General features: G+C 36.5%; 1 protein-coding gene across 1 annotated transcript in view; it reads left to right on the top strand.

The window, feature by feature from the left end:
- Positions 1-420: 420 nt before the first annotated feature.
- LOC18432901 (protein disulfide-isomerase) overlaps positions 421-15,167 on the top strand; it is a 14,917-nt gene continuing 170 nt past the window's right edge. The window contains exons 1-11 of the mRNA XM_006842998.4: positions 421-721; positions 1,961-1,991; positions 2,205-2,492; positions 2,595-2,783; positions 3,067-3,192; positions 3,859-3,996; positions 4,107-4,226; positions 4,428-4,545; positions 7,284-7,396; positions 10,596-10,814; positions 15,120-15,167. The exon at positions 15,120-15,167 is cut by the window's right edge and continues 170 nt beyond it. Coding sequence (XP_006843061.1) covers positions 510-721; positions 1,961-1,991; positions 2,205-2,492; positions 2,595-2,783; positions 3,067-3,192; positions 3,859-3,996; positions 4,107-4,226; positions 4,428-4,545; positions 7,284-7,396; positions 10,596-10,808 — 1,548 coding nt within the window. The 5' untranslated portion in view covers positions 421-509 and the 3' untranslated portion in view covers positions 10,809-10,814; positions 15,120-15,167. The remainder of the gene's footprint in view (positions 722-1,960; positions 1,992-2,204; positions 2,493-2,594; positions 2,784-3,066; positions 3,193-3,858; positions 3,997-4,106; positions 4,227-4,427; positions 4,546-7,283; positions 7,397-10,595; positions 10,815-15,119) is intronic.

A 15,167-nucleotide genomic window follows, 5' to 3' on the forward strand; every position in this document is an offset into this window, starting at 1 on the left:
ATTTCATACATCTATTTCAAAACTTTCAAAGTGTTTACAAATGTGCTTAATCTGTAAGGTCCTTGATATTTAAATTTTATAATTAAGATTGAACATGGATTTTTGCTTCATGAGCGAATAAATTTTGTATAAATAGAACTCCTTATTCTCATGGAAGTAGAGGAGTAATATTTAGATCCACATTGGGCAATTCTGAGAACAATTAAATAAAGTTTTTTTTAATGAACAAATAAATTTATTGACTAACTAGGGCATTTTATGCCCTAATTCGTCATTATATAGGTGACTTTAGACAAATTATGTTATTCAAAGCCACTTGCCATTTCCTTTGATCTGATTGGTCAGGCCACGCATCGATACCGATTTAGGGATTTGCGAAGAGTGAGATTATTAATAGGGAAGCGCAGGAAATCCAGGAGAGAAAGAAAGTAGAGAGAACCCATTGGAGAGAAAGTAGAGAGAGAGAGAGAGGGTAGATTTCAGACACTGTTCTGACGAAGGTAGCAGGAATGGCTAGGGTTTGGAACTGGTTCTCTGTAACCTTGATTTTCTTCCTTGTTTCATCCATTGCTTCTGCTGAAGAAGCAGCTCCGTCTACTGAAGAAGCAGCTCCGTCTACTGAAGAAGCAGCTCCAGAGTTCGTTGTTACTCTTGACGCGAGTAACTTCTCTGCGACAGTGAAGAAGCATGATTTCGTGGTTGTGGAGTTCTATGCCCCATGGTATTCATACTCTTCCCATCTTAGGAATGAATGATGCGAAAATGGTTGTGTTAATTAGGTTCTGGTTTGGGATTTTGACTGTAATTTTGGACTTATGATTTGTTCTGGTGATATGCTGCATTTTGCGAAGATGTGTCTATGCATGTGCTTTGCTTTGTTTTAGTCTTTAGGATGTCAACTGTGTTGGATTTTTTAGAAAGTTTGCACCAGTTCTCTCTTTCTCTGCGCTTTTTTTTTGACATTTCTCTTCTCATTTATTTGCTGTGGTGTTCATCTTTCCCCATTTTTCATATGCGATGCCATGCAAAATATGAGCTTGGAAAAGCTAGGCAAATGGTTTTCACTTGAGGAACCAAAAATCTCTATATAAAGTTCTGAAACTCTGGATTTATATTCTGAGATTAATTACTTTTCTGCCAAGCTGTTTGCCCGTTTGCTTGTTTTTTCCGTTAAGATATTTGGATTACTGTATTATTGTTACATGCAACCAGGTCTAACGGCCTTTGGATCTGCTTGCTTCCTTTTTTCTCATTTTAGAGGTCCTTTTTCCCTTAATTCACATTTTGATTTCTATCACATTGCTGATATGGCCAGTTTGATTGTTACTTTTTGTTTTTTATCCCAATTTTACTATTAAGGGGTTTCAGGAGTGTTTAGTTGAAATATCTAATTACAGTAATTTTTTATCTTTATGGATCAAGCAAGTTTCTCATTTCATATTTGGTATTTCCTAGGCTCTAATGATTTATCGGTCGATGTTTGTTGGGTTGATCTCTGATGTTTTGGAAATCCACCTTGGTGAAATCTTAATTTAAACATGGGGAACTGTGTGCCATTCTAGTTGTTCTTTCTCATTGAAATGGAAAAGAAGTTGCATGCTGCTTAACCTGCTTGGTAGAGATGTTGTTGAAAATTCTTGGAAATTGCTACAAGTTTCAGTTCTTTGTATTGCTGTGTAGTCTATCTTATGAGTGTTGTCAATTACGCTTTTTTCTCTAGTGAGTTACTTTCAAACAATTCATGTGCATGCGTCTACTGAAAGTGAGCAGGGCCTTATTTGTTACTTACTTTTTAAACAATTCAAGTTGACAGCTTTGCTTCTTTTTTTTTTCCCCTTTTATTTCAATCACATATCTTACATGCTTTACCATGCTGTTTTTGTTGATTGTGAACTTTACTGTTGAACTTTTTGTATCCCTTCATGCCCTTGGTGTCTAATATCTTTTTTGCTCCAAACAGGTGTGGGCACTGTAAGAATCTCGCACCTGAGGTAATCATTTCTCAAGAATTATTGCTCATCTTCTCCTTAATACTTTTTAACTGTCCATGCTTTCATTTTTGCATCCACTTTATCATGTCTGACTATTGACTGTTTAGAGTCTATTCCCGTTCATGACAAATGATGTTTTAGAGTCTCCCCTGCAACTTGGTTGCTCATGGTGATTTCGAATGTTAATGGTGATTGTTGCTCCATGACTCACAGTATGAAAAAGCTGCTGCGGTGCTGAGAAATAATGACCCTTCAATTACTTTGGCTAAGGTTGATGCTAATGATGAAGTCAATAAAGAACTCGCTACTGAATATGATGTGAAGGGATTCCCAACCCTGAAAATTTTAAGAAAGGGGGGAGCATCTGTTCAAGAGTACAAGGGGCCACGAGATGCCGAGGGCATAATTAACTATCTGAAGAAACAAGCTGGTCCTGCATCTGCTGAAATAAAATCCTCAGAAGATGCTACCACCCTTATCGATGACAAGAAAATTATCATCGTAAACCCGCCATCCTCTTTCTCCACTTCTTCTTCTTCCTCTTCTTCTTTTCAATTAGCACGTAATTTTATGAAATATTTGAATTGATAAGCCTTCCTGCAGGTAGGGGTGTTCTCCAAGTTTGAGGGAGAGGAGTTTGAAAACTTTACTGCCCTTTCAGAGAAGTTGCGTTCTGATTATGATTTTGCTCATGCCTTGGATGCAAAGCTCCTTCCACGAGGGGATGCTACAATTAAGTCCCCTGTGGTGAGGTTGTTCAAGCCATTTGATGAACTCTTTGTTGATTGCAAGGTTTGTGTTGATCTTTTTGTGCCCTAGTGTTCTACACAGTCTCTTTTCTCCTTGGTTTTGTTGATGCTAGAGGTTTCTTTTTCTTTTTGGTGATGTCTTGAATTGGGGCATGTTTTTTCCTTCTTTGAGGTTGCATGGCTACTTATATTGTACTTCTCTTTTCTCTATTGAGGCTAGAGGGTTCCTTTTTTTTTTTTTGGTGATGTCTTGAAATTAGGGCATGCTTTTTCATTCTTTGAGGTTGCATGGCTACTTATATTGTACTTCTGCACATTGCTCACAGGATTTCCATGTTCATGCCATGGAAAAGTTTGTTGAGGAGGCAAGTTTGCCGCTCACAACTATTTTTAACAAAGATCCCAGCAACCACCCGTTTGTTGCAAAGTTTTTCAACTCTCAGAATGACAAGGTAACACTATTCTATCAGAACTGTGACAACAGTCTAAGTTTATTGCAGTTACATCCTTGTCTCATGTTTTGTTTGTATCATTTTTCTTTATTTTAACATAATATATCATGAACAACTCACATTCTGTTCTCGTCAAAACACAGATTGAATTTAGGTGAGCTTTCATTCTTTCTTGCTTTTATAGTGATTGGGAACATTTTCATACAAATAATAATTTTTCTTCATTGCTGGACTTCACTTTCTGCATAGGGGCATTTTAGAATTGAAGGAATATAAAGTTTGTGAAACAAACTCAAATCATTTCTTGGAATATTAAACTATATCACTGTTTGCAAGGGCTTGCATTCCATCATCTGGCATGTCGTTCTTGTGCATTCTCCATTCTTTTCCAAGAGCATCTAGTTCTAGTGCTTTAATCTGTCAAATCTCAGTCGGCTGGAATATTCACTATATTCTCATCGTTGTATGTTTCATTCGATAACTAGGTCATCGTGCCATATTCTCATCGTTGTATGTTTCACACTAGGTCATCTCATCCTATAAACCTTTTCTCAGATATTTATTTCTTATATATTAGTGGTGTCAGTTAGCTAACTAGGGTAACTATTTAGAAAACATAAGTTAACTTGCCCTGGTTGTTTTTTTTGGAAATGATCCTATGCATAGGCCATGCTTTTTACGAACTTCAGCAGTGATGATTTTGAGGCCCTTAAATCAAAATATCATGATGTTGCTAGGCATTACAAAGGAAAGGGTGTTAGCTTTCTTCTTGGTGATGTTGAATCCAGTCAAGGGGCTTTTCAGGTATTTTTCATAGCTATCTTTTTCTACTACATACTGCACTGGTATTTTGTATTTTAATGTTGTTAGTTGTGTTTGGCTTGACATCGTTTGTCATGTTGCTTGACTGACAGTACTTTGGTCTTCAAGAAGATCAAGTTCCTCTCATCATCATACAAAATAAAAAAGGGCAGAAGTTCCTAAAAGAGAAACTAGAGGCAGATCATATTACTCCTTGGTTGAAGGATTACATGGTATGTCTTCTTTTTCTTAATTGCACATTGCTGCAGTTGCTACTTTTGCTTTATAAATACTTCATTTTCAACTGTAAATTTGAGTTTCTACATTCCTGGTTCTCAATTTATAGTGTGGGCCTCAATAACTATTTTTTTGTTATAGATAACGTCCTGAACCATTCTTAAGTTTTATATGACAAACAACAAATGTAATTTCAGGATGGCAGTGTAAAACCATTCACAAAATCAGAACCTATTCCTGAAGTTAACAATGAGCCCGTTAAGGTTGTTGTGGGTGACAGTTTCCAAGAAATGGTCCTCAACCCTGGGAAAAATGGTGCAGTACTCATTCTGAATCTTTATCAGTAAATGCATATTGTAAAGATTAGTGGTTTTTCGTCTTCCTTTTCTTTGGTATAAATCTTAGTTAGACCTCTTCTCATAAATGACTAAGTTAAAGTTCTATTGTCAAAATGTCAAGTATTTTTATCAGATCTATCCACTGTCATATGATATTGATCCAGGTCTGTTATAGCTGATATATCCTCTAGATTTGTGTCTCATTAAGATGCCATTTGGAAGTTTTGTACAAATATGTATTTTTTATCAGATCTATATGCAGTTATACGATATTGAACCAGGTCTATTATGGATGATATATCCTCTGGATTTGTATCTCATTAAGATGTCTTTTAGAAGGTTTGTACAAATCTGCAATTTATTCTCTCACATGGTGTGGTGTGGCTGTTATTTAGTTAGTTCTGGCAAGTGGTGGCCATTGTTCATCTCTCTGGTTTTCTTATGGGAATGATCTTTTGTTTATGCTTTTTATCTATCCCTCCCTTGTATGCATGCATAACTCTAAATTGTGTGCAGGAGCAACTATGAACATTTCTTCTCCTCTGTAACTTTTGACTTTGTTGCAAAATCATTATGATTGCAAAGCTGTGCTTCTGTTGCTTTGCTAAAATGACGAACATACCTCTCTGTATATCTTATGATAAACAAAAGCATTAAAAAATTGTTTGATTTTATCTGATGTCCAAAGAACCAAACATCATCAACGTTTTGCTTGTACATTGACACATTTAGGGTAAACTTTTATGTGAATTTGCATGAATGATCAAATGCCTGTTCAATTCTGCTGTATAGTGTTGCAATTTGTAATTTGTTATTGTATGTATATATATCACGCATTTTATTAAATACAAGCTGCCATGATTTCTTTCTGGTACTTAAGGCAACTGTTTGAATTAGTATTATAACTACTATTATTGTTTTTTATACTTAGTGGATATTCACTAGAGGCATACATCAAGTTGCATCAAGAGTGTTATAGATGTATGGATAGGCATATGCCTTATCTGGCTCTAATAGAAGTTAGAGAAGCAACAAGCAAATACCATCCCCTTTTGAGGAGTAACTTTTCATCGTGGCTTGGGGGATGGCCTTACATTGGGGCCTCTAGTGACATTATAATGTTGTCCTTACTTCTGATGTCGAGAATCCCTTCCGTGATTTTTGAGTCTTTCAAAGGGGACAGTTCTCAAAAAGATCTGAGAGGCACTACTAGGGGCTAGGATTTACTTGAATTGAGACTGCATGCTATCATACTCCTCAAAGATTGAGATCCAAAGCTCTAATTCCATGGTGTTCCTGTTGGACAAGACCCTTAGAAACAATCAAGTCCTGGACCTGCTCCCATTGAATACAATTATACTCTTTTTGTATGCCCCAAAAGATCCCCACCAGAAATGATCTTTTTGTCAGTCTTCTGGTGGGAAGGATCGGTCATCAAACAGCTGATGTGGTCGAGCCCGTGTGGATTGCTGTCGAGATTGGAATAACCAAACCAAAACCAATCTTAAATGGTTCAAAGAAGAAGTCTCATACTCTGCCCTAGTGAATGGCTGATACCCTACTTGTAGTCCTTGCAATGAAGGCAAATGTTTGGGAAGTGTCCCCAATGGTGAAGGTGATCGATGACAGCCTAATGCAGGATTGCTAGCCAGTAGAAGGTGCAAACTCGCGACAGAGGTATATCCCAAACTGTGCACATCGAATGTCGCTTTTCTGTCAAACGCTGCAGCATGCTTTAGAAGGATTTAATAAAGAAAACTCCATGTGCCTTGCTTCTCGATTTCTATTATTATTACTCAGATGATGGGATGAACAATTTGTGAAGACTGCCTAGGACTGCAGGCCTACTCTAACTGACAAACACCATATTCTTAAAATTCTTATGGAACTTAGGGCACTCCACAACTGGTTCTCCTTGTCTCTCATAGTGCTCCTTATCTCATGCTGCTAAGGCACAAGAAAGTCTGTAGAAGCAAGCTTGTGAGGTGCCATCCTTACACCAATTATTGCTTCAAAATGAGATCCCATTGGTCAATCTATCCTCATAACATAATTCCGTTAAAAACTCAGGGCCCTCTAACCCTCATCATTACCAATATGTTCTAGTATATCTACCCGGCCTCAAGATGCCCTTCTAATCTCCATTTGAACAATATTTACCTTCTACAATTGCTGCTTGCTGAAAAGAGCCTCATTTGCAAAAACAATGAAAATAAAAAAGTGAGCCTTATTAGCAAACTTAATGGTTCTAATCCCCAATCTGCCCATGTCCTTTTGCCTATGGGCATTTGGAGTTGCAGAATCTGAGACGTGCAAGCTGTGTTGATATGGAAATGTTGGCATAAAGGTGGTATTAAAGCTAGGTGATCAAAATCACTAAATTTAGTGATTTGAGTGAACATGGTAGATACCGGAGTTCCTTCTTGTAAGATTAAATTTACTGCACTGAATAGTATGTGGAACCAACGTTTTTTAGGAGTAAGGGCATTATGGGGGATTTTTTTTATATACATATTCGATGGCTTATGGTTTTATTAGAGACTGGCTTGCATTCGCACCTCTATATTTTTAAAGTCATGGGTTGCCTCGCTAAATGTGGGTTTATGTTTTGTCATGCTATCCTTCTGCTCTTCAAAGAGTTTCCTCTTTTCATCTCGTCTAGATCTTGGTATTATAAATTATGGGCCATTGACAGTTTTACTTGTGATTTTGCAGTATTGATTGAATTCTATGCACCTTGGTGTGGACACTGCAAAAAACTAGCTCCGGTGTTGGATGAAGTTGCTGTCTCATTTGAAAATGATCATGATGTGGTCATTGCCAAGATTGTAAGTTGGCTTTTATTATGGAATGGTTTATATCATGAAATAGCTCTTTCTTGGAGTTCCTTTGCGTTATAGTTTGGTGTGATTACTGTCTGTTTTAAGTAGTCTAGTGACTTTTGATTGGTTGTGCCTGATATGTGACAAACCCTCAAGAAAATTAGGAATTCTTTTCTATTGTTTCTACCCTCCAGAAAGTTAAATGCAAAAGAAAAACACGTTCTTCTAGTCAATCGCATAAAAACTATTGTCTTTGTTATGCTAGTACGATCTTGAGCATGAGCAGCCATATTATTATGATTGCTTGTATTAGAAAAATCATTTAAGTACAATATTACTGTGCATGCTAGTTTACATTATATGACCACGTGCACATGTGCACATGTTATATTTAATTATTTATTACTATGTTAAACATCCCCATAAACATTTAATTTGTAGTATTTTCTTCCATCCATGAATCTAATGTTCTAAGCATGTAGGTTCTGCACTATGAAGGGAAATCTGTGTTTTTGAAATGTTTTTTTGGGGTGAATCAGTGGGGGATAACAGGCCCCTACCTGTTTTATTAATAAGGGTTTTTGAATTTTGAAGTGTCACAAGCTGGAAACCGTCTGAAATCTGGGAACCAAACATACTGTGGGCATATTTCCTTCTGAATTGAAATGCTAATCGGTTTTAAAATAAAAAACCATGGTCGCTTTCTGTATTAAGCGGCAGGTCTTTTTATTTGATTTTTTGAAGAAAGTGCTGCTTTGGAATTGAATTATTGAAAACAGTAGCTTTCAGATCTCCAAGTATTTCAGCCTAATTTCACTACAAGTTGTTGTTAGGACTTATGCCAAATCAGTCAAAGTTGCTGTTATACCTTCTTGATGTTGAAATGTAATTTTCTGGTATTTTAGGTCGTTTTTGGACTCAATGAGGAGTTGTATTATGACTGGCATTAAATGCTGCAGAAGGCAAACTCAAGTATTTTTCGTTATGAGGTTAAATATGTTTCGGGGCTTATTTGCCCTTTTAATTTCTCAAACAAAGGGGGCTTGAAAATGGTAATAGGCAAACGAGTTGTGGAATAGTTCTTCCATTATGTTTTTTTTTTTTTTTGAGTGAGTTTCACTGTATTTCATAAACAAGGAAATTACAAGAAGTGTGGTGACCCAAAATGGAATAAACATGTTTAGTGGTCATTCCAATTTGCACCTTAGTATATGACTGAAGTTTGGTTTGCCTAGATTAGTTAACTGTGCATTTAGAGTGCCATGAGATATCGTAAAGCGGGTCTTCATGAGGCTGTTTGTTGTCCTGGAGTTTAACGAGGATATACATTGTTTGTAGTTGACCACTGTTTGGGACTCTCTTCATAAGGCTGTTTGTTGTCCTGGAGTTTAACGAGGATATACCTGTGTTTTCCTTGGGAGTGTTGTTTGTGTTTATTATATAAATGTGAGTGATCTCTAGAAATCTGTAAGAATCAAATTTGAACTTCATAAGCATTGCTGTTATACTTTATTGTAGTGGCTGACCAAATCTTAAAAGTTCAAAATTTTCAGGTAATTGAAATGAGTGGTATGGCATTAATTTCATAGCTCGAAATATTGATGTTATTGGCTATCAGAATCCTCTTTAGGCAGTAGATGGGTTTCTTTATATCTTCTTGGTGCATTTGAAGTATGATTATGTTGTAACTCTTGAGCACATTCAACAAATAATATTCTATGTTAACTAGAATAGACAAGAACTTGTATCTGATAATTGGTGTTCCTCTTGGAGGCCCTACTAAATGAATGCTTCAGACAAATTTATAAAGCATTCTGAATATCATTTTATGGAGGCAAAGATGGTGGCAATCCACCATTCTTGAGGCACACTAGTTTGTTTTGCCACGATATGAGTGATGCACCTCTAGATTTGCTTGCTTCTCTTATACCACTGTTCTGTAGCGCTGTGAGAAGTGCATCCACTATAAGAATTACTCGTGTTTCTGTAGTTTGTATTTCTGTCTTAAACCAAATATTTTTTTGCTGTAACCAATAAAAGAATTCTCTCTGAATCTTCAACCAATCCCGTTTCCAGGTTATATTTTATCTTGCATTGTTATGTCTTTCTGAACTATTGAGGTATTTTCTTTGACCTTTATGGCGTCAAGTATGAAATAAACTCAGTAGTGCCATTCTTCTGGATAGTTGTATATGTTAGAGAAAGGCATCATTTGAGTCATCAAAATGGAAAGAAATGTATCATTTGAGGATGCATTTTAAAGCAAAAAAGTTTAGATAAGGTTATGGTAACATTATTTAAAAAAAAGAGCTTATATAAGATTGCAACCTTGTACTATAGAAGTAAGGTGCCTGAAAGTTCTAGTAGAAAAAGACTGTTCCAATGTTTGAAAACTTCCAATTGATCATCTCGACCTTAAGATGTATGGATATAAAGAAAAAGTAGGAATTTCAAGTTCTAAACATGGTATATCTTGTACAAAGTTATTTGGACCATCTATTTTCAAATTTTTTAAAAGTTTATAGATTTGCTCAATCTGCACTATTTTTGAAATTTTAAATTTTGTAATTAGCATTGAAGATTAGATTTTTAAGCCATCATAAGGTTTTCGACACTAGAACTTCATCTTAATGTTTGCAGGTCGTAGAGTAGCATGTAGACTAGTGTTGAAATGGATGGGATAACATAATATTATTGGTGACTTCTAGTTTAGATAATTATCTATCTGTTCTTTTAATCCATTTTTCAAGGTTGCTAAGCAGTTTTAGTAAAAGTTACTTCCTTCCATACTTGCATATTTACTAGATAACTAAAGATTTTCGTTTTATGCATGTTTGCCTATGTTTTTTGGGTAATGGTCTTCAACTCCATTATTAGGCCAGTTTTGCTCTTGTATGTTTTTTAGGCAATGTTCTTCAAGTCTGCTATTATTGCACTCTTCTGCTCTTATAAGAACCCACTCACTTTATTGGACATGGAGTTCTTTCAAATATGTTCTCAGTATGTTGACCATGGTTTGGACGCTTGTCTACTTATTCCTTGAGCTTAATTGCTTCACGTTTGTCTCTTGTTCGTTTGAGGCTCATTCATGTAAATCGCACACATTTATAATTCAATAAAATATAATTAGTCACAAAATAACTGATTTTTGTTAAACATTCTCAAAAAAAAAAAAAACTGATTTATGTTTGTTTTCTTGTTTCAGGACTCAACTGCAAATGATATCCCCTCAGATGCATTTGATATAAAAGGCTATCCAACATTGTATTTCTCAACTGCTAGTGGAAAACTTGTGGAATATGATGGGGACAGATCAAAGGAGAATATCATTGAATTTATTCAGAAGAACAGGGAAGCAGTCTCCCAAACTGACTCTGTGGAAGATACCCAAACTGACTCCTTAAAAGATGAGCTGTAAAAGAAGGTAGTCAATTGTGTTATGTTGTGTGCATTTGTTCTATCTACTTATATAATACCAAACTATTTGAATTTGATGCTCTTGATCTGGAAACTTTCATGACTTATTGAGTTGGATGTGTAGCAATTGTCCCAAATAATGTGCAAAATATTTGGCCTTGTTTAGATGAAGTTCTAGCCAGTGTTTCAAAAAGGGCTAGGCAGCACCTAGACTGTCAGGGGGGTGCCCAGTGCCTAGGCGGGCGACTAGAACCTGGGCAGCCCAGTAGTTTTATTTTTATTTTTTTTGGGTTTGTCTCTCTCTAAAATAGCCTCTAATGGGTTTTAGGTTCAAAATGAACTTAAAACCCACAATTTTGCACCTTTAGTATTAACAAAAAGGATCCAAAATGACCCAAAAATGGCCTCAACGAGTGGCATATCTGCCCCTGAGCGGGGCGCAGGCCCTGGGGGGTCGCTTACGCAGATTCAGGCGGGTGCCTAGGCTGGTTCCCGGGCGCCCGAGGATACCCGCCGGCCTCGGTGACCGCCCAGGCGCTGGGCGGTCCGCTTTTTGAAACATTGGTTCTAGCATACAATTTATCTAAAATACCAAACTATTTGCATTTAGTGTTCTTGATCCGGAAATTTTTATGACTTATTGAGTTGGATGTGTAGCAATTGTCCCAAATAGTGTGCAAAATATTTTACTTTGTTTAGATGAGCATACAATTTATCTAAGTCAATTTTTCTTAGACAGGGCTAATTTTATTGAAGCTGATGTAGGAAAAAGAGAGAATAGAAAAAAATGAAAACAAAAAAAGATAAGAGAAAATACCCTCTCTTCTAGTTTGCAGGGAGTCCATCCAAAGGGTGAGAGGTTTGAAACTCTCTCTCGGCCTGCAAGGGAACTGCAAAAAAATAATTTTACGATATTCCAAAAAAAACTCAATTCAACTTCATCTTTACAAAACATTATTATATATATTTATGAAGAAAAAAACCTCACAATTATGTATATTTATGAAGAAAAAAACTGGAATATCGAACTTGGCTCTCAAGATATGTGATCACTATTATTTGATCCTAGCCCTTTATCTTGTGAAATGTTAGTAGCGACAAAAGTGCCCCAAAAATTTCTGCAAGAACAAGGACTCGAACAAAAAAACAAAAGATACAAGTACCTGTAAGATCTCTGCAAACAAAAGGAACAATGGATCTTAATTTCAAAAGTTTTAAAAATCCAAAACATGAACTCTAACTTGTTCATTCTCCTAAGCTTAGGAGAGGATTCACCTTGAGTTTGTTGGGTAATCACATCCTACAAAGACCTCTTGAGTAGTTGGTGATGGAGGCTCACCATTTGTCTAGGGCCTCTAGGCATTTCATCCACTTCAAACAATCAGATAATAAAACACGCAAGGCGGAATTTGTAGTTAAACTAATATTGTTTATGATCTTCATTTCTATTTTGTGCTCAAAGGGTTGTGTAATCAACATGATACATCCAGTGTCTTCCACTTCATAATTGATTTTGGAATTTGTCGTGGTTTGGTTTGAAATTGCAATTTAGTTTGAAATTTAGTTTGATGTTCAATTCACTAGATCATGACCGAGCACTTCACTACTATGATTAATCTCTAATCAGTCCAAAGTTTGCCAATCCGTACTTGAGGGCCTTAACTCAAACTCTCAATGTACTTGAAAGTCTTCTCTCGAGCTCCACATTGTGTAGTTTAGATTTTGCTTCAGTTCATTTAGGTTTTCCATAAATTGTTGCTACATAACCTTAATTGCAGTAATCATTTATGTGGTGTTGTGAGGTAAGGATTTTTCTAAAGCTCTAATACCAAATGATGTAGGAAACAGAGAATACCAAAAAAAAAAAAAAAGATGAAAAAGAAATCCTCTTGGGGGGTCTGTTGGGCAATCCACCCCAAAGGATCTTTTCACAAAACCTTGAAAAAGTCAATTCAACATCTCTGTCTTTACAAAATACATTAAATATATTTAAAAATGAAATTTGTAATAGCTAACTTGACTCTCAAGAAACCTCGTCACTATTACATCTTGGCTCTTCATCTTGCCAAACATTAGCCACGACAAAAACTACACAGGGACAAATGACATGAATATCCAATTTCTGCAACCAAAAAGACCACATTGATCTAACTTTCAAAATATCTAGAAGTTCAAAATGATAAACCCTAAATGCATGGGAAGGTGATTGAAAAGCAGCCAATTATGGAGGCCTGGAAAATTAACTTTCTTGTTTTCCCTTGAGAATTGATAATTATTTCTGAAGTTGAAATAACTAGGTGGATGAGTGAATGGTAGGGAAGCAAGTTCAATCAAATTTTACTTGCACGCTCCAAATCTTCATTCTCGCAACGGCATAATTGGCATCTCTATTGACAAGTTAGACCTCTCTAAAGCCTCATTGTTTCGGTTGATCATCTTTAAAACAATTAGAAAATAGGAATGATGGAAATGTCTGGTGAATCCATTATTTTCTTTCTGTTATTAGCTCTAAGCTTCAGCATGTGTTCTTTTGAACCCCTCAATGCTTATCTTAGTGCTTCAGACATTTGGCATTTGTACGTGGTGTTAAGTTCATTGCAGTTCATATATGTTGCATATTCAATTAGAGCTGGATAATACATAGAGATTTTTGCATGCTTTAGGTGCCAATTATGCCGTTATGCCTGTCTATGGTCTAACCTTATTGGCTGTCTATACTCATCCCATTCTGCCTGTCTATGGTCTAACCTTTTTGGCTGTCTATACTCATCCCATTCTGCCTGTCTATGGTCTATCCTTATTGGCTGTATTTTATTTTGGTCGTTTCAATCCCACCCCCTTCTACGAGGGATGGATGTCTGGACTGTTTGGAAGTTTGCCTGTGGAGTGCAAGGACACGATTCTTCTGGGTCTAAACTTCGTCTTGTGGTGCGGGATCATTTAATACACCAAGTTTCTTATTTTCTCAACTGTAGTCAGATGATGAGGGATAAAAAGGCTCCCAACTACAAGGCTATTACATCCCAGGATCTTTTCCCTTTTAAGAACCATATCTGATGTCTCCGATGTGTTTAGTGAAGAGGGAAGGGGAGACATCTTCCCTAAATACCTTGGGACTCATTTGTCATTTCTCATAATAGTGAAATAAGCAATGGGAATATAAGTACCGCAGATGTCCCGTACCTTGAATCCGATCTTTACCCAATATTTGCTCCTTATAAGTGCTATTCTACATAATTGTAAGCATTCTACATGTCGACCTTGTTGCTATACCTGATGCTTCAAACTCAAAAACTCCATCCTGTCCTCCAAAGCTTCCTGTTCCCCAAACATCAATGGTCTGCATTTCTTCTAACCTTTCTAAGGAACATTTTCCTTTGAGATCGTAGTTTTTCTTTTTAACTCTTGGGACTTGAAGTTACTGAATTAGTGTGTGATGGGCCAGGGAAATGGGGGAAATGTTTATAAATTTGATAGTGTGTGATGTTTTGTTCGAGGCTACCACTCTAATGCTCATGTCTTTAAGCTTCTATAATGGAGTTTGCTCCATGATTGCATAGCTTCCAACTTGAAGGGGAAGATGTTACGGTCTCTGTGGCTTGCGGCTGTTGTACTGGTGTGCAAGTAGAGAGGAATCCTAGGTCTTCATAGGTTTCTTCCTGGTTTGTAGCAGTCATTAGTGATGTCTAAATGTTTTGTTTTGGAGCCCCCAGGTTGGAAAATAATTGGTGGAACTTACAGGATAAAGGGTCTCATGCCACACAAAATAGATATAAACCTGCATTCATCGAATGTGCTTTGGTCATGCCATGTACATGCAGTTCACGAACAAATAGACTTAAGGACCAAAAAGTAAAATACAATATTACATGGGAAGGAATTGATGATGTGTGAATGCTTGGGTCTCTATCCGTCACGTTCGCTTGTGCATAGACACCTACATGTGGGTAGAACATTCACTGAAATGTATGTGTGTGTTGTCTGTGTTGTGTGGTCTTATTTTGGTCTGTTGTTCCCTTGGAAATGAAGTACGTTGATTGTATTGCATTTTATACATGTATCCTATATCTAAGCCAATATCGTGTGTTCTTGCTGATTTTTATTCTTATGTTTAGCTCTCTCTCTCTCGAAAATGGAGTCTTTCTTGACTTCTTAGTATGATCTTTTCTTTGGGTTGGGTTTAATGAGGGTAGATGATGCCAGTGTTTGAATCTTGCTTGAATTAATCATTAACTTTTTAGTACCATCTTGTTCCTATATTCTCTTGAGAATCTCATCTCCTTTGGTCTTGACATTGTTTCCCTTTTAACAGTTCCCTCTGGATATCAAAGTCCGAGAGAGAGTTTTAGGAAGGCAGAGG

Source organism: Amborella trichopoda, chromosome 11 (genome assembly GCF_054954075.1).
Source record: "Amborella trichopoda isolate Santa Cruz 75 chromosome 11, AtrichopodaSantaCruz75HAP2 v2.0, whole genome shotgun sequence".
NCBI lineage: Eukaryota > Viridiplantae > Streptophyta > Magnoliopsida > Amborellales > Amborellaceae > Amborella > Amborella trichopoda.